We start from the raw sequence: 26,073 nt of genomic DNA, 5'->3' as shown, positions 1-26,073 counted from the left end.
GTGGGAAATAAAAAGGTTGAGAACCAAGTGTCATATATTTGTACATAGAAATATTTTTCTTAGTCAGTTGAATTGTGAACAAAAATCATGATTTCAAATGCCTAAGTGTTAAACAGATATTTACATTGGGCTGCACGGTTTGCGTAGCGGATGGCGCAATGCCTTTACAGCGCCAGTGATCAAGACCGGGGTTTGAATCCTGCGCTGTCTGTAAGGAGTTTGTACGTTCTCGCCGTGACTGCATGGGTTTTCCCCTGGGGCTCTGGTTTCCTCGCACCATTCAAAATGTACCAGGGGAGTAGGTGTAAATTGGGTGGCACGGACTCGTGGGCCGAAATGGCCTGTTACCGTGCAGTATGTCTAAATTTAAACATTTAAATTTAAATTATTTTACAATTGCAATTTAATGCTGATGGTAGTTAGTTATGTTTAACATGATTCCATCTAATTCATTTTGAGCATAACTTGGTTATTGTTAATATGTCCCTAATGTGTACTAATCACTAAATTTCCTTTCACCTGCAGTGTAATTATAATTAGGAGGTAATTTGTTTTTAATCCTATCTCCACAGGGGTTGTTTCAAAGTGTATTTAAAAACAAAGATAATATACATTAATCAGTGTAAGGCCAAAGCTCATGGAACAACTAAAATCCCTAATTGAAATATATTAATTAATACATCGTACAGATAATAGAGAGGGGAGGTCAACTAAAGTTAAGGAAATATGGCAATATATTATTAAAGCTTGGGCTTTCTCTGAACAGTTTTTCTTTCTGGTGGTCCAAGTTAATAGGAATTTCCACCAGTAGTTCATCTCCTCGAAATGGATATCTAGAACTTGCTGTATCTAATGTACCACATAGTGGGACGGTTACATTTTATTAATATGGTAGTAGAGTTTGCCAGGCTTGCTGGTAGTTCATTTGATCATTGGAATCTCTCATCTTCCCCCAGCCTTACGTCACATTATTAGGTCAGATATACAATGCCCTCCATAATGTTTAGGACAAAGACATTTAAAAAAAAATTATTTGGCTCTGTGCTTCATAGTTTTAAATTTGTAATCAAACAATTCACATGTGCTGGTAATTAATGTGCACATTCCAGATTTGCATATATTTTGGTTTGAACATATAGAAAATATAGCACTTTTTATACATTTCAGGGCACCATAATGTTTGGGACATTTGGCTTCACGGGCGTAAGTGAGTACTCAGGTATGTTCAATTGCTACATTGGTGCAGGTATACGAGAGCTAGGCTTGCCTCTAAGCTTTTGATCACCTTTGGAGTCTGTAGTTGCCAAAGAAGCCATTATGAGGCTGAAAATCAGAAAAAAAAAACATTAGAAGACACCACCAAAATCTTAGTATTACCAAAAATGACAGTTTGGAACATCATTAAGAAGAAAGAGCATATTGGTGAGCTCAGTAATCACAAAGGGACTGGTATTCCGAGGAAGACCTCAGGTTTCAGGTTTATCGTCAGAGTACATCACATACAACCCTGAGATTCTTTTCTTCCTGCAGTCACGGCAGAATTACCACTAAATGGTAGCGCAAAAAATAAACTGTACACAGCATGAAACACGTCAAAGGTTAGAAGCAAGCCTAACACTCTTATACCTGCAGCAATGAAGCAATTAAACATACCTGAGTACTCACAAACACCTGTGAAGCCAAACATTATGGTCTCCTGAAATGAGAGGAACTAAAAAAAGTATAAAAAGTGCTGTCATTTCTACATGGTCAAACCAAAATATATACAAATGACCTTGAATAAAATCTGTAAATGTGCACTTTAACTACCTGTGAATTGTTTGATTACAAATTTAAAACTGTGGAGCACAGGGGCAAATCAAGGAAAATGAAAGTGTCTTTGTCCCAAATACTATAGAGGGAACTGCACGGGTTGAAACTTAGTGGTGGACTTGTGGCACAATCTAGGTTCTACAGTATTAAGGTTCTTAAAAATTAATAGTAGATCCGCCGGCAATATCTTTGTCAGATACATTTCTTACAAAGTCTGATAAGATGAGGAACATTTTGGATAAGTCTCTGTGGTGACGAGCTCCACATGCACGGCACCAGTGCCCAATAGTTGTTTGCATGAACTTGATCCTGAAATAGAATAAATTAACTACAATTCACTGTAGTCGATTTCAAATTGAAATCAATGGCTTTGAATTAGTCATTATCAAGTAGAATGGAGGAGCATATTTTTGGAAGAAGAATTGAATTATCACTCATGCTATTTTCCTTCATCTTCAGTAATTGAGTTAATGCTCTTGATTGGGTTGTCTGGAAAAATATGAAGTGCTCGTGATTTGGTACTTGCACCAGTTGTACTTTGATGGAATGAATTGTCTCTACTGCTCTTGATCTGAATCTTTTTTTATTACTAATCTAGGATTTTTTAGCTGCTCACATGTATGGCAATGCTGGTAGAAACGACCTCTGGAGCAAACTTAAAGAGGTAAACTTATATATAAAAAAAAACTATGCAGGGTTAGTGTGAGTCAAATTATAACTATGCCAATATTACATTGAAATTTTCATATGTCATGCAACTTGCATTGACATGGGAACAATGCTTATCATTGGGAAATCCTGTAGCATTCCTCATTGACTGATGGACACACGTTACAATGGAATAAATCAATGGGCTCAAACACTTATATCTACAGCATTTCAATTAGTGTTGATATTACCTGTAAATCTTTGTCATTTTGCATGCACAGCTTGAGTTTGACAATTTTTTTTGCTGGCAGTTGGGTTTACCATGAGGAATGCACTAGATTTCGTACACCTGATTTCAAATGATGAAGTTACTGCATGTACTAGGAGAGCAGCATTTTACAACTAATTTAGATCTGAAGTAGTGAATATGAGTGCTATTTTGTGTGTGTGCGTGTCTCTCTCTCTCTCTCATTCTTTTTCTCCCCTATCCTCCCTCCTATATCAACCTATGATTTCTTGCCTTTTGGCCTGTGCTCCTCCCCTTGCCCTTTTTTCCATCCTCTTCCCCCACCCCCCCACCTTTCTATTCAGGAACTTGCTTGCTTCTTATTCAGACCCTAAGGAAGGGCTCAGGCCCAATGTGTTGGTCACCCTTAGCTTCCTGTAGATGTTGTATGACCTGCTGGGTTTCTCCAGCACTTTTGTGTATTGCACTACAATCACAGTGTCTGCAGACTTTCCTGTTTAACATTGTAGTTCTGCATTAAAACATATTGAAGATGCCTTAGTTTATTAGATGTGGTCTGTGAGTTTTTAATGGGGTCTTAAGCCACAAACCATCTTTTCCTGAACACAAAAGCATGAGAATCTAAAGTAAGGATAGAAATGCTGTGGGCCTTCAGCATGTGCAGTAACATCTGTGGAGAGAGGAACAAGATGAACCTCTCAGTTTTTCCGCCTTTTGATCAGAAAACTTGAGTCTTATGTATGCATTTTTTTTTGTTGCCCATATCTGGGACAACCTTTTTGAGAACCCTTTCAAGTTTACTTGTCAACGAGCATGGTCATGAGATGGAAATAAAGCCAATCCCTTGGTTATCAATTTAAATAACTCTACTTATGCTTGCTATGGATCGCACAATTAATGACTACTTCTTACCTACTCCTTGATTCCTCTAATTTTAACTTTCTCTCATCTCTGGCTCACAGTAAGGTTCACATAATATATGTGAAGTCATACATATTGAGCAATTTCTAAAGTTTGAACATTATTTATGTCAGTGAAACACACTGTTATGTATTCGTATATAACCCAATCATGTCCTTACCAAAAATGGAAAGTTTCCTTGTTATTTAAAACATCCAGTAAAGCTTGAGAGATAAGACACCACAAATTTATTACAGTGAAGAGCTTAGTAAATGCACAAACTAAATTACAATGGGTGCCCGGAGACTGTCGATGATGAAATTTGAAGCAACAAACAAATCTGAAGCTGGAGGAACTTGATGGGTTGAGCAGTGTCAATGAGGGGAAAGGAACTGTTCACATTTGGGTTGAGATCTTGCATCAGGACTGAACGGGTATTCTTCTGCAAGTCAGATAATCTGCTACAATCTGTTTATATTTTCAGCTGAAAATCGGAGTGCTGGAAATTAAATATGACCACTTTTGGAGGAGCGCTTCAAAGAAATGTATAATATTTCACAAAACTCCCTACATATATACTCAAGCCCGACACTCATTCCCTTTCCCTCCTCCCTCCCCCCCCCCCACCCCCCCATGGACTGTCTCCTGCTGAAGGCATGCTTCAGATTTTGATTCTCCTGCCATTACACAGGCTCTGCAGAAAATTGGGAAAAATGTCAACATCAAAGAAGTCATGGACTGTTGGACATTACAGATGGGTTATCCTGTGGTCACCATTGTGAGGAATGAGAGGAATGTTGATATTCTAACAGTCAAGCAAGAACACTTCATCTATGACCTCAATAGAAAATCAACAACTCCAGCTTCATCAAATAACAGGTAATAAATCATGTACGGTAAATTGGAGAGTAGGCAGGACATACCAAGTAAAAGCTTTTGCCACTTATGCATGACTCCGCTGGTGCTGGGAGATGAGATAATGTATATACAGTAGATGCTGCACTTAAAACATAAATGGGGAGGTGTGGGGGGCAAATGATTATTTGTTAATTCAGTCACTGATTTGTTTTATTTTGGACATTTAGCTCTTCTACCACATGGGAGATTTAGCTTGCTTAGAAATTAATCTCCAGTCAGAATGTACCATAAAAGAGCAACAGCCTCTTCTATTCTGATTCTGACGTTCTGTTCCATTATTTATTGTGGATCCAATTTTGGAAAAAGCTAACAACATGCTTCTTGCCACCATGTAACACACTAGCAGCCAGGACTGACATTCCAGTGAAGTGTGTTCAATATACACCACAACTTTCTAAATCTGATTGAGAGATGAAAGAGGTCACGAGAAAAGATCTTATTCATGAGCTTAACTTTATGTTTGAATAGAATTAAGTAATCCGTGCATTTGATTTCAACAAGCCATTACCTGCGCCCAGTGTTCAGGTTAAAGAGATGATGGTACCTCATTGTATAGATGATTGCAAATTACTATCAGAGCATAAAACCAAATACACAAGCTAAGTGTCGTATTCCAAATTTCTCTGGCTCCATAAGTGACTTTGTTTTGGAACATACTGTAATAGGAAGACACTAATTAAAATTTAAAATCAATTTAGCAGTGCAAGGGCCACAAGCTGATATTTGAATTTCTGGGGATTTCTAGGTGGGTTCAGTAATTTCAGTTGGTTTTGGATAGCCAAGCACATTTGAAAGGCGTGATTACATTAGCCACAATTTATTTGTCTGATATTTGAAAGTGTCTATGTTTGTTTCACACTCCATATTTATTTAACAGTTCTTGGGGGAGAAATTATTGATAGTAGGTGGCACGATGCAAACAGGGTAACGATTCTTAACGGGACAGAGAGAAGATATCGATTCAGTTTATTTTAACAATAGCCGCTTTTGTATATTCCAGCTATTTGTGGAAAATTCCTCTCACAATCGCTGTAGGAAATTTAAGCCATATCTCAACAGAAGCAATGATATGGATTAACAATAAAACAGGTATTATTGCATGTTGATATATTAAGATTATACAGTAAATCTGGGGTTTGGCTCACATTTTGGAGAAATAATTCAAGAATGTTTTCACTGAAATGACATACCACTGCACAATTAAATCACAAAAATCTGTAGACACCGTGGCTGAAGTGAAAAAAATCACCAAATGCTGGAGAAGCTCAGCAGTGTCGTTTATGCAGCAAATGTAAAGGTACAGAACCATAATCATACTTTGATGAAGGGCTCGAGCCCGAAACTTTGGTTATGTAACAGACCCTTCTGGCTCAGAGCCCATGCCACCTGTGTGTCCAATTAACTTACTGACCGCGCACATTTTTGGAATGTAGGAGGAAACCAGAGCACCCGGGGGAAACCCCCACGCAAACATACAAATTCCTTACAGACACTGGCGGATTCAAACCCAGGTCGCGGGTGAGCTAACCGCTGTGCTAATCATGTGATTTAATTGACATCTACTATTTTCCCTTTCTCCATCTTATTTGTTACATTCGAAGATGAAACTGCTCCTGGACTACTGTTCCCAGTTGTTCTGTAGCTCACATTGAGAGAGAGTCAGGATTTTAACCTATAATTCACCAGAAATAGCATAGTTTGGGGCTTATAATGTTGAAGGGAGTTGTGCAGGAATTTTGATCCTTAGACAAAGCTCCATATACTTGAAAGCAGACAGAAGAGGATTCACTTTAGATTAGATTCTCCGTCTTGTTTCTATGATTGCAGATTAGAACCCAGTGCCAATTCTGACGCTCTGGGCAGTGTTCTGACGGGGAATTGGTGTTCATGGGTTCCAAATCTGATTGTTGCCCCTGACTTCATTTTTGATTGGAGAGTGTTGTGTATTGTTCAAGTAAGACCTGGGAGCTAAACGGGCCAAATGTAAAATGTGAAAGTCTGCAGACACCGTAGTTGAAGTAAAACCACAAAGCTGGAGAAACTCGGCTGGTCAAACAGTGCAATCTTTGGCTTGGCTTCGCGGATGAAGATTTATGGAGGGGTAATGTCCACGTCAGCTGCAGGCTCGTTGGTGGCTGACAAGTCCGATGTGGGACAAGCAGACACGGTTGCAGCGGTTGCAAGGGAAAATTGGTGGGTTGGGGTTGGGTGTTAGGTTTTTCCTCCTTTGTCTTTTGTCAGTGAGGTGGGCTCTGCGGTCTTCTTCCAAGGAGGTTGCTGCCCGCTGAACTGTGAGGCGCCAAGATGCACGGTTGGAGGCGAGATCAGCCCACTGGCGGTGGTCAATGTGGCAGGCACCAAGAGATTTCATTAGGCAGTCCTTGTACCTCTTCTTTGCTGCAATGATAAAGATACAGAACCAACATTTTGGGTTTTTGCCTAATTGCCCAATAGCTCCTCATTCTCACCCCAAACACATGATTTGCTAAAACTGACAATGTTGATGACATGTAGTTGGAATACTATAATTAGCCAGAGCTGGTAATTACCTTGATAATCAAGCACCTGGTTCCCACATTGTTGTAAGTGACTGAGATAAATATTCTGGTTCTAATTTATTTGAAACATTCATTTGTATTTCTCAACAAAGAACCTGCCGTCTTTGAGAGTTGCTGTGGTTTCCATCATGTTCGAGAAATACAGCCTTCCTGCCTCCAAACTCTTGCCTGATGCCATGTTGCCAATTTCAATAATGTTTTATTCCTCTCATCTGATAAATATTGACCTCAACTGTGTGGTTGGGTGTTTGCATTGTATCCCAGGTAGAGCTAAGGATTTGTTCTGGAGTGTACTTATCACCCAAACAATCTTAATGAACTTGAAGATTATTTGGTTAGCAACTTCATCATTACTTGAAGGATCCTGACATTTTGGAAATTAGCTGCAGCATGGTCTTAGTGAATAGACCTCAAGGTTTTACGCTTTTTCTTCATTGAAATAATTTCGTATCAAATAGAAGATAATCCTAATAAGTGAAGCAACCTTCCATTTCCTTTTTTATTGAACAGAACATCATCAGATCAACAAGTTGGATGAAAGTAGTTGGTTTTTAGGAAACCTTAATCAGACTGGCTACTTTCGGGTTAACTATGATTTGAGGAACTGGCGGCTGTTAATCGAACAGCTCATGATCAAACCCAAGGTAGGGAACGTGCACTCTGGTGTTGGTCATTCTGCTCTAAACACAAACATCTGGTGTACTTTTAGGTGGTAAATCATTTTCTTTTATGGTTGACAGGTGATCTCAGTTGGAAATCGAGCAGGTCTGATTGATGATGCTTTCAACCTGGCCAGGTATGTTAATGTTTCATGCAATATCAGCTATTTAATGAATCTGTGCAACTCCAGACACTAGCCTAAATCTACACTGAACTCTACAGTACAACGAAATGTATCAGAGGTAAATCCGCAGGACTATAAGAGTGGCAGAGAGGATCACTGGAGAACCCCCTCCCTACCCATCCTGCCCCTTCCCTACTCGCCCTGCCCCCCCCCCCCCCCCACACCATCAACGTGATCTACAAGGATCGTTGTCTGAAGAGGGCGCGTAAAATCATTGAGGACCCATCCCACCCTGCACACAGCATCATTTCAGCTGCTACCGTCGGGAGTATCAGCCAGCACCACCAGGCTGAGGAACAGCTTCTTCCCACGGGCAGTGAGAATGCTGAACAGCCAAAGGAACGGCTCAGACGGACCATCCGAGACTCTCCTATTCACGAAACAATATTGATTTATTTAGTTGTCCTGCGGATGTATCGTCTGTATGTGTTATGTCTGGTGTGTGTCTGCATGTTTTACACCGAGGACCAGAGAACACTGATTCATCTGGTTGTATTTGTGCAATCAGATGGAAATAAACTTGACAAGGTAAAATTTGAGTCCTGGCATCTCTAATGGTAGAGGGCATTTGACATCTTGCACTGAAGTATATCATATGCTCCAGCATCCAAGTTGCCAGTACTGTGATTTATAAAGCCTTTGTTCAGGATTGTGTATCTTCATGGAGTTGGCATAGCCATTAATGCAATGCCTTTACAGCGCCAGTGATCGGCTCTGGAGAGGGTCTCGAGTCCCGAGCTGTCTATAAGGAGTTTGTACGTTCTCCCGTGTCTGCGTGGGTTTTCTCCAGGGGCTCCCACCATTGAAAATATTCTGGGAGTGTAGATTAAGGTGTAATTTGGGCGGCAAGGATGGCCAAAATAGCCTGTTACCGTGCTGTCTGTCTTAATTAAATAAAAAAAATATTGTCTATGTATTAAATTCTGAGGTTACTTCAAGCGTCAGACACTTGCTCATTGCTCTGGGTAGCACAGTCGTACAGACTTAAAATTCCAGCAATTTTGATTTGATCCTGACCTCTGGTGCTATTGTCAGGATTCTTAAATGCAGTTCTCATTAGTAACGGATGATGCGTGGCACTGTCTAATTGTATTTTTCTATTTAACACTGTACCCTTGGGTGAGTGTCCCCTGTGAGAGCATTCACTCATACAGATAGACTTTTGTTGCCTTTGCATTCAGTTTGTGTGAGCTTCCAGGTCTGGATTCTATTCAGGTGACAGGTATTATCATTTGGGACCCTTGCTGTCATCAAGTACTGTGCACATATATTAGATCTTTTGCTTTAATCATAACCTTGTCGAAGAGTTTGTGGGAATGACTTATGCCTGCCCTCAAGGCTTGCTTGTAGCAAATCTGATAGGAGTTAATTCATATGCTTTTGAATGACAGTTGCTGTATTTGATGCTATATTTAGATCCAGAAATGTAGAATGATTTTATTCAGTGGAACAGCAGCCTATTTGCTGAAGAGCTTGCTGTAGGAAAATTCTGGAACGAGATATTCAAGAAGATTTCCGATTCTGGAAACCTCAAATATTTTCATATGACAATCATGGTGGGCATTTGAGCCCATAGAGTCTGTTAACTCACAGAGCAATCCCATTCTCCACTAATATTTCCACACCTCTACTGTGCCAGTGATCGGGACTGGACCAGTTGAAATCTCGTGCTGTCTGTAAGGAGTTTGTACGTTTCCCCATCCCGGCCCCCTCCATGTCTACGTGGGTTTCCTCCCACCGTTCAAAACCTACCAGGGGTGTAAGTTAATGGGGTGTAAATTGGGTGGCAAGTGCAATCGTTGTTGCACCTTCCTGACAAGTGAGGAGATGTCATGTGTCCATGATAGGTCACTAGTTAAGTGAATGCCAAGGAGCTTGGTGCTCTCCACTCTCTCAGTTACAGAGTTATTGATGAGTAAAGGAGGGTGCTTGTTCCTGGTCCTGAAGTCCATGATCGTCTCCTTCATCTTGTTCACATTGCGCTGAAAAACCTAAGCAAAAGAAACAATTAATATTCCTGAAATGTCACTATACTTTCCTCTCCCTGGATGTTACTTAACAGTGAAGAAGTGCCAGCACCCACCATATTATATTATGTGGGTTAGTCATTTCAGCCTAGCTTCAGATGGGTGCAGTGTGGACTGTTTCAAGTTTGGCTGCTCTCAGTTTGATGGACACTTGCTTGTCAAGTTGCCCATTTCTAAAGTCAGTATACCAACTGGCCTCATTGTTCAAAAGATGATTTGACAAGACCCAGTGAAGGAATGTACATGCTATTGGGGACAATGGAACAAAGATCGCAGCTCCCTTTTCTGACCATTGAAAAATAAGTCCAGGCTGAAAGGAGAATTATTGTTTGAAATGTTTAATGTCATGTGTACTAAGATACAGTGAAATGTTTTGTTTTGCGTGCATTCCAAGCGAATCAACCCGCATGTAAGTACAGCAAGTAGTGCAATAATAAAATGAAAGTGGAGTTATAGTGTTACAAAGACAAAGTGCAGGGTACACAGAAAAGCAGTACAAGGCTATTTAACTGTACAAAGGATACTGTCCTTGAATCTGGAAGTTGTCTTTACAAACGTGTGTATCTTCTGCCTGATGCTAGTGTCGATGGATGCTTCACAATTGGCATGGACATGATGGGCTGACAGGCTTAATTTCAAGCTCTATGTTTGCATGACTCTATATTGTTCTTTCTTGGTGACTTTTCCTCCAGAATTTAGGCAGTTGGATCTTTCAAAATATGAACCATCCAATAATGGTCCTTCAGGCTAACTGCAGTCAGGATCCCTGAACATGTGCAGGTTTCCTCCTTGCATGTTTAAAAGTTTTTTTTCCCTGTTTTGGGTATGGTTTCAGATTGCCTGTTTCGAGTCCTGTCTGAAGGTTGAATCAGGAAGGAATCAAAGTTCGCACTAGACTTTGCTGGCTTTTAGTTGAGAAACTAGTATTTTTGATTTTCCTTTCGGCCGCCGATCATCGATGCACATCATTCAGGCAGTAATGATAAACATGAATTTCCAAGAATCAAATCATGGGAGGATACTATTTGGCCCATCGAATCTTTGTCAGCTTCTAGTAGATCAATCTTATCAGTCCTTGTCATCCATCCTTTTTCAATGACTGATTTTGTTTGCAGTGAGTTCCAGATTATAACCTCCCTTGGCAAAACATTGCCATATCAATATCTGACAGAAAAACTGAGATTGCATAATTAATAACATTGCAGTTTAATGTGACTAGCATCTAACAAGCTCAACCACTTTTACAGATTTTCCTTTCCTGAACAAGAATTGTTTGAAATGTAGTCATTTGATACATTCAGATTTTTACAGTGCATGCATAATCATGTTTAGTTCTTCTCTCTTTTGCGTAGAGCTGGCTATTTACCGCAGAATATTCCTCTGGAGATTATAAAGTATCTTTATAAGGAGAAAGAGTTTCTTCCATGGCATGCTGCAAGTAATGTATTGCTCGATTTGGACAGGCTTGTGGATCGGAACAAGGAGCACAACATTTTTCGTGTAAGAGTTTAAATATTGTGCCGGCTTCAGCACATATACTAAATTGGAACAATACAGAGACGATTAGCATGGCCCCCATTCAAGGATGACTCGCAAATTTGTGAAACATTCCATATTAAAAAAAAAAGTTTAAATATTAAATAAAATTTATTTACTCAACAGAATCGTAGGAAATGTTTGGGTAACAATTTGTGTTTGGTCACTACTTTTGCAGTAATGTCTCTCCAGTTCACTTCCCTTCTCTTAATTGATTCTATTGAAATCAGGGGGGGGGATCAAGTTAGTAGGTCAGTACAGGCAAACAAAGGCAGACCTATTTAGTGACCAAGGGTGACATTTTACTTAAAAGTTTAATTAGCACATGTAGTAAAATATGAAGCTACAAATTGACGATGTGTGATGGTTATAATTCTGACTACATAATGAATTAAACAACAATAAAATTAATGAAAAAAACACCATATATTTCCATGTATAAGTCGACCTTCAGATAAGTTGGGTCCCCATTTTCAGCCTCATTTTCATGGTTTATATCATATCTCAGGTGTATCAGTCAACCTCCCAATTTTCTGCAAAGAACATGTGGAGCCTGGTGTCCGGGTCTCCCAGCAACAACCCAAACTTTGCTACCCAATCACCAAATTTGTAAATTAAGCCAGTAAGTTTTTAAAAAAAAACCAAAACTTTTGCATCTGGTCGGGAAGATGCCAAACGGATCTGGGTCCAAGTCTTTAGCTTCGGCTGCAGCCAGAGTCGGCGACGGCAACTCCATTCTTAACATTGGAAGCTGTGCCATCCGCATCAAATAAGTCGCCTCGCTGCTCAAGAGTGCTGGGAACGGCAGCTACGTAATGTCTCCTCGGCCTACTGAGCAGGAGCGGGGAGCTTGGCCTACAGACAGTGGTAGTGTCGGGCTGCAGGAGCAGTAACCTTGGGCTCCCAGGCAGGAGTGGCGACCTCGGGCTGTACCATTGTCTTGGCGGTGGGGAGGTGTCGGGGAGTGGCGGTGCTAGAGTTGGGGAGGTACTTCCAGGGTCAACTTAAACGCTGAATCTACGTTGTGTTTTTTTTTAGTTGAATTTAAGGTTATGTTTTTGTATCTGGATTATAAGTTGACCCCTGATTTTTGAATGCTTTCTGACGGTTTCAAGACTTGACATACGCTGAAATATACGGTGTACATTTATTTATATGAGGGAATTTTTATGAAGTGTTTAATGGCATATTGGAAAACTACAGAGAGGTAATCAAGACTTAATTATGACATTAAAGAGAGAATGTTAACTAATTGGAACAATGGGAAGAAGTGAGATTTGTGCGTTTATTGTCCCAGACAAGCACAAGCATATGCATCAAAATTCTTTCTCATTGCTCCCAAACTGTGATATGAGTTCAGTTTGTGAACATTTTATCCCAGATTAGTAGTATTGCCAGGATATAATCCTAAGTATTACTGAGTAATTATCAAATGTGAAACCACAGCGTATTCATAGCTTAAAACAATAAATTAGCACAATGCTGTTATAGTGCCAGAGGCCTGGGTTCGAATCTGATGCTGTCAGTTAGGAATTTGTACATTCTCGCCTTGTCTGCATGGGTTTCCTCCGGGTGCTGTGGTTTCCTCCCACCTTAAAAAAATGTGCTGGTGTTATAGGTCAGTTGGGTCTAATTGGCTGGCATGGAGTAGTGGGCTGAAAGGGCCTGTTACCATGATGTATGTCAAAATTTTAAATGTAAAAAACAATTACTGACACTATGTTAATTATTAACTTGGATTGATTAAAAATAACTAATGCTCTTGTATTGCTTTTCCTCTTTCTTCAGCAATATATTCTGAAGCAAGTTGCACCAATATACAACCTCCTGGGATGGCCAGAAGATGCATTAAACAGTTCTGTTGTCCAAGCATCATATCAGACTAAGTTAAAATCACTTACTGTACAAGGTTTAACACTGTATTGAAATAAATGCAGGGATAAAAGTTCATCCTCTGTTTTGCAAACTAAATGCACAAGGTAGTTAGTATTTCATGGAATGGAACTGAATTTCAGACATGATCGAGATGCTTAATTTGTACATTTAACAAGAGGATGAATTTCTAGCCCACTAGCATTTCAACTGAATGGAAAATATTAATCATGTTAGTGGATGTGGGGTCACACTACTCAGATGCTCTGTTGATGGGGAAGTTATTTACAAGGATCACTGTTGAATCTCATCTGTTGCAGATGTCAGGACTTGGGGTTATTAATGGTTGAAATTGAAAAGTGAAGTTACATCCCATAATTTAAATGTAATGGGTTGGTTGTTCAGTACTGATAATTCCCCAAGTCTAGTTTTATTCTGGGTTGACTATAATAGGAATGACTTTAGTATCTGTGTAATTTTTTTTGTTTTAAGAATGCTACAGTGAATACTCCTTGGTATCACCACATTTGGAGTTGAGCGACTACTAGCTAACATGACAATTCATTAAGCTGTGTTGTCACAAAAGTACATTCAGCCTGTTAAGCCCACGGTGACTCCTTTAGAATGATGCTATCAGTCCCAGCCCAGAGTCTTGCTGGTTATTTTCCCTAATATTATTTCACTTCCCCCTTATTGACTGTTTCCGCCACCCTTACAGGCAATGAGTTCCAGATCATCATACCTTTCAAAGAATGCTTTCTTCACATTCTACTCTGACTTCTGCCTACCATCTTGAATCTGTGTCTCTTTATCTCAAAAATGTCTCTATGAATAGGAAGTGCCCGAAATTGGCCTGATCTAAATTGTTACAATCTCGCATCAGTTCTCCTCACAAACACTTCTGGTGTGTACAGTCCACAATTTCTCCACCTGAAACATTTTTTCTGCATCTTCTCTAGGACATTTATATCCCTTTTAAAGCCTGGTGATTGGAATTAGATGCAGTATTCTCATCTGACTAAGGTTTAATGTAGCTGCTCTAATTTTGTATTTTACAACCTTTGCTTCACAAGTGCAGGATATCAAATGCTTTGTTAACTTCTCTGTGGACAGAATGGTAATCATTGAGGTTAACTCAACACTATTATCACACCAGTGTTCCGGGTTCAAATTTGGCACTATCTGTAAGGAGGATGTGCGTTCTCCCTGTGTCTGCGTGGGTCTCCCTGTGTCTGCATGTGTTTCTTCCAGGTGCTCCAGTTTCTTCCCACCCTTCAAAACGTACGGGGGTTGAAGATAAATTGGGTGTAATTGGATAACACAGTATGTCTAAATTTTAAATTTAAATTTAATATGTCCCATCATATTAAAATATTTATCCACAAAAATCAATTAAATCCCCTGTCCATGCACCCCCTCTAGAACTGAGCCATTTAGCCAATATTGGCTCTCTTCAATCTTTACCTTGCCACAATTTCCATGTTCAATGTCATCAGTGATTTGTCCAATTAATATTCTCCTTGCTGTTTGCACTCTTCCTAATTTAATGACCCTGGCAAAATTTGAAATGTTGTCTCACACGCCCAATTGCATGTCACAACTATACTTCTGACGTGGACTGATTCCCGGGCAATGCCACTGCCAACCAGTTTAAAAAAATATCATTTGTTATGGCCCTTTGTTTACCGAATACAAGTTAACTTTTTTAATTTCAAAGGTCCCAATTTTACCACTGGCCTTTTATGTGGAATTTCATGAAGTGCCTTCTGAATGAGTGTTCAGAGTACTGGTGCTTTCACATCGGTAACTTGCTGCCATAACGTGAGCATCACACTTGAGTTAACTCGAACTGATTTCACTTTATCACTTTGGACACAATTATACTGCTAGCCATGAACTCCTTCCCACTTAGTCAATGTTTCTAAATATCTAAACTGTAGTTAGGTAGTGCAAGAGGCAGAAGTAATTTTATCTCTCAGCTCTATAATTATGACTTCATGTGTGGTAATTTAAAGAGGATGAAGGGAAATAGATTGTTTGATATCTGATTCAGTTTGAGCCCGATCAATAAAGCTTTGAGGCCAAGAATGGGAAGTGACAGTAATTTGGTTACCAGTGGGTTAAGTGGCCTCTTTCAGTAAGCCCTTTTACTAAGGAGAAAAATTCGACTGTAAAGGTAGATATTCTCCACCCTCGAGCCGCCTGAGCCTACCTCCATAAATGCTTAGCGCGTGGCTCCAAGATGCCGACTCTTTTTTTTTTTAATTTTTTTAATTTTTCACACCATAAATCACATTAGCCATGATATACACTATTTCTTTTTCACACATATACAGTGACTTTTTCTCCACCCCCCTCCTCCCAAGCCACCCCCCCACCCCCCCCCCCCCTCATCCATTTTAGGTATACAATCTAGGTTGCATTAAGCCAGTCAGACAATGTTGTCATTCAACAAAATTACACCAGAAATTCTACTGAGTCCATTCTTTTCTTTCCTTCTCCTTCCATCAACTTAGGTAATGTTTGTCCCCGGTAGGTTTTCGCTATTGTATTTAATGTAAGGCTCCTATACTTGTTCGAATATTTCAATATTATTTCTTAACCTATATGTTATTTTTTCTAATGGAATACATTTATTCATTTAAATTTAGTAGTTTCTTCCTTTTTAATTTGGTTATGTATTCCATTAATATTTAAAGACATATAGTTCAGCGTAGCCCTTTTATATTTTGTTTATCTTCTCTTTCCGTTTTTCCATCATTACCTTTCCTCCTTTTCCATTTCTGTTTTCTTATTTTCAACTCTTTATAAGACAACATTTCTACAACATCCAACATTTTCCTTATTCTCCTATTTCTATCTTATTTATCCCCAATCTCCCCTTCACCTCCTGAGTTGTCCTTTATCCCTTGTCGGACAACCACATCTCCCCTCTCCATTTGGATTTGCGAATCCACTCGCAAGCGTCAACTGATTTTGCAGTGACCGCTATTTCCCCCCACCCCGCCTCCCCCAGAAAAGATTTCACTTTTCATATGTCACAAAGGTCACTCTTTTAATTCCCTCCTTATTCTCTCTATTCCATTACCTTCCCTTATTAATTCTTGTCTATACTATCTATATTTTCCTCTAAGTACAGATACATTCATGTATGCTCATTGTCTCTATTCACTCTTATACCTCTTTACCCGCATACATATCAATCGTGATCATTTTTACTCTCATTACCCGTCTTCATCCCTCAGTCTATTTTTGTCTTTACCCACATCCATATCAATCGTGATCATTTTAACTCTCATTACCCGTCTTCCTCCCTCAGTCTATTTTTGTAATTGTTCTGCAAATTTTCGTGCTTCTTCTGGATCCGAGAATAGTCTGTTTTGTTGTCCTGGAATAAATATTTTCAATACCGCTGGATGCTTTAGTATAAATTTATACCCTTTCTTCCATAAAATCGCCTTTGCTGTATTGAACTCTTTTCTCTTCTTTAGGAGTTCAAAACTTATATCTGGATAAATGAAGATTTTTTGCCCTTTATACTCCAGTGGTTTGTTGCCCTCTCTTACTTTTTCCATTGTCTTCTCCAGTACCTTTTCTCTTGTAGTATATCTTAGGAATTTTACTACAATAGATCTTGGTTTTTGTTGTGGTTGTGGTTTAGAGGCCAATACTCTATGTGCCCTTTCTATTTCCATTTCTTGCTGTAGTTCTGGACATCCTAGGGTCTTAGGGATCCACTCTTTTATAAACTCCCTCATATTCTTGCCTTCTTCATCTTCCTTAAGGCCCACTATCTTTATGTTATTTCTTCTGTTATGGTTTTCCATTGTATCTATTTTTTGAGCTAGTAGTTCTTGTGTCTCTTTAGTTTTTTTATTAGATTTCTCCAATTTCTTTTTTAAGTCTTCTACCTCCATTTCTGCTGCTACTGTCCGCTCTTCCATCTTGTCCATTTTCTTTCCCATTTCTGTTAAGGTCATCTCCATTTTATTTATTTTCTCTTCTGTGTTGTTTATTCTTTTTCTTAAATCCTTAAATTCCTGTGTTTGCCATTCTTTAAATGACTCCATGTATCCTTTAATAAGAGAAAGTATATCCTTTATCTTGCCTTTCTTTTCTTCTTCTATTTCCCTGTACTCTTCCTCTTCCTCTTCTTCCTCTGGGTTGACCATCTGTTGTTTCTTTGGTGCCCTTTCCTCCTCTTCTTTCTTGTTTCCATTGTCTTCTGTGGTCTCTTCTTGCTGCAGGTGTTCTGCAGCTGTCGTTGCCAGCTGTGGAGGTCGACTCCCCAGCTGGTCCCCCCTCCCGTCGGTGTGTTTTTTTTCATTCGCATCGCGCATGCGCGAAGTATCGCGCATGCGCAGTTGCGCACTTTTACTCGGCTCTGCGAGCCATTTTTGTAGTCCATTATTTACCGACCTGAGGGAGCGGGTTTCTCTCTCCGCAGCGGGCCTCTTCGGACAGGTAAGGCCTTCACCTTTTTCCTCCTTTGTCTTCTCTTCCTCTCTTCTTACCGTTGTTTTCGATTTTTCTTTTTTTGTCGCCATCTTCTTTGCACCTTTATACTCACTTTTCTGTAACTTTTATTTCTGTGCCTTTGTGTTTTCCTTTGTTTTTCCCGACTTTTCTGGAGAGGGCTGGAGTTCACTGTCCGGCCACTACTCCATCACGTGACTCCCTCCCAAGATGCCGACTCTTGATCCCTCCTCAGGCTGGTTGCAGAGGTGGAGTGGGTCCATAAATGTGCTGCCGCTGCAAGCGGCTGGCTAAGGTTGGGCTGACGGCATTACGATGATGCTGCCAGCCCATGACTAGGGACCAAGTCATTAATCCCGCATTAAAACAAAAAGAGGTTCCTGTAATAAAACCTGATGCTCCTTCCTCCAGCTCTTCTGCCAGGTGCTGCCCCTCCGGCATGCCGAGCCTGACTCTTTGCTCCCCTCTTTTGTCCATCGGACTCCCTGGCTCTGTTTCTCCGTGTCCATTCCTCAGGACCTTGTAGCAGTAACACCACACAGGTGCTGGGGGGAGAGTCCCTCGGTGTGCTGGAAGGGCCACACCTGGCAGAAGAAGGATTAATGGCTGTCTTCATAATCCATAATCACCCATGCAGCTGGAACCGCTTTGCGTTTCCCAGCTTCGCGAGGGATTATGGGTAATGAAGATGGCCACTGCTCGTCGCATATGTATGCTGTCATGTTGATGGGCGGTGCTACAGCACCAGTTGCCCCGCCTCCATCATCTCCGGAGGATGCACCAGGGGGCCACTCTTTGTAAAAGTCACACTGCAGCAGCCCTTTTAGGCCTCCTCTATAAGAAGGCAAGTGCTCATTTATCTCTGCCTATGGAGTCGGCCTTGAAGTGGGGCCCCTCCATAAAAATGATTAGTGGCCACATGAGCCCTTGCTTATCCCCTCAAAACCATCACTGAAACACAAAGGAGAAGATGTTTATCCATTTGCTGATTTCAAGCAATGAACTGACATTAGCTTCGCATTCTACAGCTTTTGGATTTTACAATTCCATCACCTTCACAGAATATTTCTATTAGTCAAAGTCAAACTTTTATCTGAACAGTTCTGAGGGCTCCTTAGGTGCTGCCTGATTGAGTTGAATGATAGGGCTACTTAAGTTCCTGAATTTAGACCTGCGCTTGTATTGAAGAGCAATAAAAATGTTATAAAAGTAGCATTAGGTTTTGCCGGTGTAAATCTTGTGTCATTAAATGGTTGATATAAACCAATTGATGATTGAAAATAGTGCATCTGCCTGAAACCTTGGGAGGGAGCAGGTGAACTTGCCAATGTGCTCACATTGCTCTCCAGCAGCCTTGTGATGTGATAAGACGATGGCGGCCAGATTTGCATTAATAACATCGTTTGAATGTGTTTGGAAGCAGAAGTTGGTGTCTCCATGGGACAAACAGTTTTCCCGTTTGTGAAACTTCAAGATCTGTTTGCCACAGGAGGCATGTGAAATTATCTTTCAGGTCATCAGCGTTCCATGACGGATGCAAAAACCTTTCAACCCCCTTTTCTTTTCAAACAGGGAACTGCAGCGAGAGGTTCTTAGCTTGGCTTGTAAGTTTGGAATTGTTCTCTGCCACGAGAAAGCAAAGTTACTTCTTTCAGAATGGATGGAAACGGATCAAAACAGGTATGTATATTTTAAAGATTAGATTAGAATTGTGCAGGAGGACTTCCAGACCAAAGGTGTCCAATTTATTAGACAGTGACGGAATGGTGATATTTCATGTAAGTTTGATTTTTAGATCTTGTGACCAGTTCAAGTATGTTACATAAATGAATATCATCTAAAATCCAATGTCATGCACAACATCCATGAAGTCCAAGGTCAGTGTGATGGTCATTGCTCTGAATGTTCCTGATGGCATGCTCGATAGATCTCCATTTCTATCTCCCATGTAGCAGGGCTGGTTGTTTGCATTTTATCTTGTTCCACTGTTGCACAGGCAGAACTTTGTTTTTCTTCTGGGGCATTGCACGTGCGACACTCCTTGCTTCAAATGTACATTGTAAATCAATGAGAACATGCTACAAATGTAAAATATTCCCCATTGGGCTAATGCCTCTTCTCTTCCAAGCTCCTTACCAGGTCAACAGATTGTACATCCAACCCAGCTGGCATACCTGCCATCTGCAATGGTTTTGATTCCTGAGGCTACCAAGCTCTAATTCTGCTGTCTGTACCCCATCGCCAACATCCCTTAACTTCCTTCCTCTTCAGTCGGATTAACTACACCTGTAAAGTCTGAGCATCCAGTTGTCACTGTGTTTATTTCTCATGATTTTTGAGTCATGTGGACGACTGAGTATTGCTCTCAGGATCCTTTGCAAAAAATTAGCCCGATCCTTCCGCAGCCCTCACTTGAATGCAGCCATTTTATTTTGGCTATGGCCCCCTCAGGATTCTGCTAATAGTTTATGGGCACCCTTCACTGTGAAGCAGTCATGTTTAGTTGGTTTCCGTACTTCTACTGACTACATTAAAAATATTCAAGATTTTGGTCCATGCCCCTCCCCTCCCTGAGAATGTCTGCTTGAATGTACCTTTTTAAGCTCTTGAATTTTTAGCTGCTCATTCTTCCACAGCATCTTAATTTGTGCATAGGGCTGGTGATTTGCATTTTATCGTGTTCTACTCTTACACAGGCAGAGATTCATTTTTCTTCTGGGGCATTGCACGTGTGACACTCCTTGCTTCAAATGTATGTTGTAAATCAATGAGAAGTAACAACATCGAATAACAGCAGCTGACGGCCAAGAAACAGACTTCTTTCTCAGAGACTCTTTGTTTAATATTGAAAGTTATCAACTGCAGCAGATCAAAGCTGGTGCATGGATATGATATGTGACGGAAAGTGCCACTAGGGAAGGAAATAATCAGCTCTGAACACTGGGTAAACATTGATCACAGACTACACATTCCCTTCAGAATTCAAAACCTGTCAGATAGTTTCTCAGATATTAGTGAAGTATTGCAGAGAGCTTTGCATCTACAAATTGGTACATCAGCATCAAAGCCAATATTTTTAATAGGTAGAATCTGATGACCCAAATAGAAAAATCATTTGGTTCAGGTAATTGAAGTTTGTAACTGTTAAAAATATATACAATTTCCAAATTCACCAATGTTTAGTGTTAAAAATTTGTGCTGGCCATCATCTTTTATCCAATATGATATGAGGTGTGCAGTTGGAAGGGGGCGACTGTTCTTGATGAACTCTACCTTGCAAAGTTCCCACATACTGTGCCAACAGTTCTGACATATTTAAAGAAGACTCCATTTTGTAAAGAGGAGTATTTCCAAAAGTATTACCTTTGGTAATACTTCACCATATTCTTTGGCTTGGCTTCGCGGACGAAGATTTATGGAGGGGTAATGTCCACGTCAGCTGCAGGCTCGTTTGTGGCTGACAAGTCCGACGCGGGACAGTCAGACACGGTTGCAGCGGTTGCAAGGGAAAATTGGTTGGTTGGGGTTGGGTGTTGGGTTTTTCCTCCTTTGTCTTTTGTCAGTGAGGTGGGCTCTGCGGTCTTCTTCAAAAGAGGTTGCTGCCCGCCGAACTGTGAGGCGCCAAGATGCACGGTCATCTGTCACTATCACCACTGGCGATGGTCAATGTGGCAGGCACCAAGAGATTTCTTTAGGCAGTCCTTGTACCTCTTCTTTGGTGCACCTCTGTCATGGTGGCCAGTGGAGAGCTTGCCATATAACCATATAACAATTACAGTACAGAAACATGCCATATTGGCCCTTTCCGACTACATCGATTTCAGTGAACTCCACTACTTCCATCCACCTGCTCCCTGCCCATAACCCTCCAACCCCTTCACATCCATGTACTCATTCAACCTCCTCTTAAATGACAAAATTTGACTCTGCTGCAACCACCTCTTCCGGAAAGTCATTTCACTCAGCCTCCACTCTCTGAGTGAAGAAGCTTCCTCTTATGCTACTTCTAAAGTTTTGCCCCCTAACCCTTAACTTATGATCCCTCGTTCCAATTTCTCCTACCCGCAAGGGGAAGAGCCTATTCACATCTACTCTATCTATTCCCCTCATAATTTTAAATACCTCTATCAAATCCCCCCCTCAACCTTCTTCGCTCCAATGAATAAAGATCCAGTCTACTGAATCTTTCTCCGTATTCTAAATCCAGAAAACATTTTAGTAAATTCATCCCCATCTCAGCGTCTGGTATTAAAGAAGTCCCAGTCAATATCAGAGAAATTAAAGTCAGCCACCACAGCAACTCTTTTACTTCTGCATCTTTCCATATTTTGCTTACCTATCTGTTCCTCTATCTCTGCTAGCTATCGGGAGGCATGTGGTTTCACCCAATCATAGTTATTGCACAATGGTTGCATCTTTCTTATTTCTGAATCTTGGTTGTGAAGTGCTCTGGTGTATTTTGAAAGGATTGTGAGAAATACTATATAAATGCATATATTTATTAAATCCTGAGATTGCAAAGGTATTTTGCTAACATTTAAATCTGTATAATTGTGGCCTGTTTAGTTCATGTGCAGTTCGCAGTCATCAGCTGTGCTGAATTTGTTCATGGCCTTACACAGTGAAAGATCAATATGGACTGTGAATTAAGCGTGTCTTATTGGAAGTGCCGATGGAATAATCGTTAAAAAGACTGATGTTTTATTTGTGATGGACCCTGCCTTTAAATTATATGAGCACTGTTCGCATCCATTAAGTCCTGTTAGGACAGCAGGGAATCAATGATAACAGGAGGGAAATAGAGTTTCTATCATTGAAAATGAAGTGAACATCAATCTTACAACTAAGAATTGGAGGCAGGGGTAGGGAATGTATTTACGAGGAGCACATCGCCAATTACATAGCAAAATCAGGTTCTTCTGAAAGCAGAGATTGGCAGCTTGTCCCAATAAAAGCAGGATACTCTCTCAACAAAATAAATGCAGCGTATGAAGGATTTTTGCAAATGAATTGTATTTATTGAGTTAACCTCAATAATTTCTGGTAGTGTGGTCACCAGAGCCAGATTGACAGAGTTACACAATCCTCTCCACACTTGCGAACAATGCTGTCACTATCACCTCTGCCAAAGTATAATTGCAAACAAAATGGGTGACAAATTTCAGACTTAAAATCAAATTTGTTTTATTAATGGATTAATAAACAAGGAATGCTTTGGATATGATTCTGTACATACTAACGTTTTACAATGATGTGTTTCAGAATACCACCTAATCTTAGAGACTTTGTGTATTGCACTGGGATTTCACTCATGGATGACAACGTGTGGGAATTTCTCTGGAACAAATACCAATCCTCGACTGTGATTCTGGAGAGGAAAATTCTACTGAAGTCTTTGGCATGCAGCAAAAATACCTTTTTGCTGAACAGGTTAATTATTAAAGACTGTCAAACTGCAAAATCTCTTACTTATTTTCCAAAATAAAAAAAAATTGAATGAACTGATATAAATGTTTTCTCTTTAAGGCTTCTTAATTTATCACTGAGTTCCCATTTGGTTCCCGATCAGATTGCCCTAGAAGTTATAATTAATGTGGCAAAATCTCCAAACGGTCGAGACTTGGCCTGGAAAATGTTTCAAGATAATTGGTCTATGTTTAATTCAAGGTAAATAATTTGGGAATATTCCATGGAATGATTCATTAGAAAAAGATAAAATTGTTTTAAAATCTGATCCATATTCAAATTATGGATTAAGAACAGAATATGTGGTGACTTAAATGTCATAATTTTTTTACAGATTTGGAGAAGCTTTGTTTATTATCTCTAGGCTCATCAACGGTGTGACAGAGTTTCTGAGTACAGAAATTGAACTTAACGAGGTAAATGATTCCAACACCCATTAAGATTTTCTCTTATCTGAATTCAGGTACACCCCACTTTACAATTACTCGCATTACACAAATTGGCTTTTACGAAGAAACTTGTGTTCGCTATCCGAAATAAATTTGAATGGGTTTTTGCTTTTACGAAAATAGCCTTTAATAGTAGTGATGGGTCTTTGCTTGATGCCATTTTGGCTTACAAAATCCAAAACTTTTCTCATTCGTGATCCCATCAGGTAATACTAATAGAGTTGAGAAATCCCAATCGGAGAACGGGACCTAAGCAGTCGTAAATAGTACATTATTGGAGTAGATTTTTCAGTATATGTCTACTTCAGTTAATTTGTGCATCTGTAAATATTTGTATTGTAATGTGAAGGCATGTATCTTTAAGTCTGAGTGAATGAGTGCATTTTTTAAAAGGTATTTCAAAATATGAAAAAATTAAAAATCCAAAACACTTCTGGTCCCATCCATTTCGGAGAAGGAGTACTTGACCTGTACTTTTGAGAAAAACACTGAACCCTAGTAGAGAGTGTTACCTGTTCCATATAATAGTGGCTCTATCTTCTGCATTGTCTGGAACTTGGTTGGAAGCAAGAGTAAATGCCAAATGAACAACGTAGTAATGTACAGACAATAAACGTTGCTTCTGAAGCCCATGTAAGTGAACTTCAGAATGCAATTCAATGCATACATGTTACTATATCAGGCACATGCATCAGGCATGTACTCCATGTCTCAAGCTAGGCTTGTTTACCTTCTCAGTTTTTTTTTGCAATGCCATAACATGCTTCCAATTTTGCAGCTGAAGGAGTTTGTAAAGAATCTCAGGAAGGGAGAAGATGCCTCATTCGCACAAGCCATTGAAATTGTGGAAGCAAACGTTCGATGGCACGACCAGTTAGAGGATGAACTGTTCCATTGGCTCAGGAATTCCCTGAACAGTTAATTTATAACACTTCTGAATAATTGTAGTGTGAAGTACTTTGATGCATTTGTACTATTTAAAGTTCCTCTTCTCTTGTGAGAAGAGGGAAAAAGAACAGTCCTACAGATTTTCCACTGCTTATTTTTTCTGCAGATTGCGCTTTCCTGATGACAAGAGCAGAGTCTGCATTAAAAATTAGTCACAGCTTAATGGGACAAAGAATGTGTTTACAGCTAGTGCATGTTATTAACAGTCAGTAAAGAACGATATGAGTCGAGATGTAATTTATGCGTGGTTGTTTTGTTCCTTCAGTATTTCAGCATTCTAACTTTTAAAATTTTCAGTTTTGTGATCTTGCAATGTTCTTGTACCGAAACATGGTTGCATTATGCAAATATTTAAAAGCACTGTTAAGGACAATCAACATTGGGAAACTTAATGATGCAATCAATTAATGCACCCTATGGAAATAATGTGCTTAATGCCCCAATAATTGCAAGTCAAGCATGATTTTTAAACACAAATTGTTGTAGAATTTGAGATGCATTTTGCAGAATACATGCAAAAGATGAAAGCCCGTAATTTAGCTCATTTTATGTTAGTAATATTGGGGATTTTGCTAAATGAAAACCTATCGCACATGTATTTTAAACAGAAAACTGAGCTTTTAACTCTGTAATAAAATTTTGTACAGTAAGTTATAATGCAATGGTGCCTCAGTTTTTCAATCCCTGGATCAACGTTCCACTTGAGTTTTCAGTTTTCCATACAGTACCTGACTACCTTAAGAAATTCTCAAAGTTTAGAATTGCTTGTGCAGGATATGACTGAATCAATTCTAGCCCAGCTTAATTACATTTTCTTCCCTCATGCCTGGTGATAAAATATTAGCTATAGTTATGTGACGGTGATGAGATAAGAATGGAACGATAGCCCAATGTTCAAAGTTCAGATTTATTATCAGAGTAAATACATGGTATCACATACAACTCTGAGATGCTTTTTTCCTGCAGGCCAAGGAGAATTTCTACTTATCAATAGTGCAAAAAACGACTCAAGAAAAGACATGTATACAAAAGCGAGAAATGTAAATAAAGTAATAAATGTAAACCAACTGCAATACAGAAAAAAAAATTCAGTAATAATGTCCAATGTAAGAGTCCCTGATTGAGTTTGTTGTTGAGGAGTCTGAAGGTGAGGGTAGCAACTGTTCCTGAACCTGATGGTGCGAGTCTTGTGGCACCAATACCTCTTTCCTGATGGGCAGCAGCGAGATCTGAACGTGTACTGGGTGATGTGGATCCTTGATGATTGCTGCTGCTCTCTGACAGCAGCTTTCCCTGTACCCTTTCTCGAAGGTGGGGAGAGTTTACCCTCTGATACACTGGGCAGTGCCAACTAACTTTTTGCAGGGCTTTC

The 26,073-nt window shown here is 39.8% G+C and overlaps 1 protein-coding gene and 1 non-coding gene across 2 annotated transcripts in view; both read left to right on the top strand.

Annotated features, from left to right (window-relative positions):
* Positions 1-25,313, top strand: part of LOC138745631 (thyrotropin-releasing hormone-degrading ectoenzyme-like) — a 54,670-nt gene extending 29,357 nt beyond the window's left edge. Inside the window, exons 8-19 of the mRNA XM_069902853.1 lie at positions 2,411-2,476; positions 4,299-4,486; positions 5,526-5,614; positions 7,594-7,727; positions 7,824-7,879; positions 11,307-11,454; positions 13,279-13,376; positions 19,411-19,518; positions 23,101-23,268; positions 23,365-23,505; positions 23,639-23,720; positions 24,532-25,313. Of these exons, the coding sequence (XP_069758954.1) occupies positions 2,411-2,476; positions 4,299-4,486; positions 5,526-5,614; positions 7,594-7,727; positions 7,824-7,879; positions 11,307-11,454; positions 13,279-13,376; positions 19,411-19,518; positions 23,101-23,268; positions 23,365-23,505; positions 23,639-23,720; positions 24,532-24,675 (1,422 nt within the window). The 3' untranslated portion in view covers positions 24,676-25,313. The remainder of the gene's footprint in view (positions 1-2,410; positions 2,477-4,298; positions 4,487-5,525; positions 5,615-7,593; positions 7,728-7,823; positions 7,880-11,306; positions 11,455-13,278; positions 13,377-19,410; positions 19,519-23,100; positions 23,269-23,364; positions 23,506-23,638; positions 23,721-24,531) is intronic.
* LOC138746399 (U6 spliceosomal RNA) lies at positions 11,472-11,574 on the top strand. The gene has a single exon (XR_011346938.1). It is a non-coding gene; the product is annotated as a U6 spliceosomal RNA (small nuclear RNA).
* Positions 25,314-26,073: the final 760 nt, after the last annotated feature.

The sequence above is a fragment of the Narcine bancroftii genome, chromosome 11 (assembly GCF_036971445.1).
Source record: "Narcine bancroftii isolate sNarBan1 chromosome 11, sNarBan1.hap1, whole genome shotgun sequence".
NCBI lineage: Eukaryota > Metazoa > Chordata > Chondrichthyes > Torpediniformes > Narcinidae > Narcine > Narcine bancroftii.
Note: the sequence above shows the minus strand (reverse complement) of the source record. Positions and strands in the feature narration are given on the sequence as shown.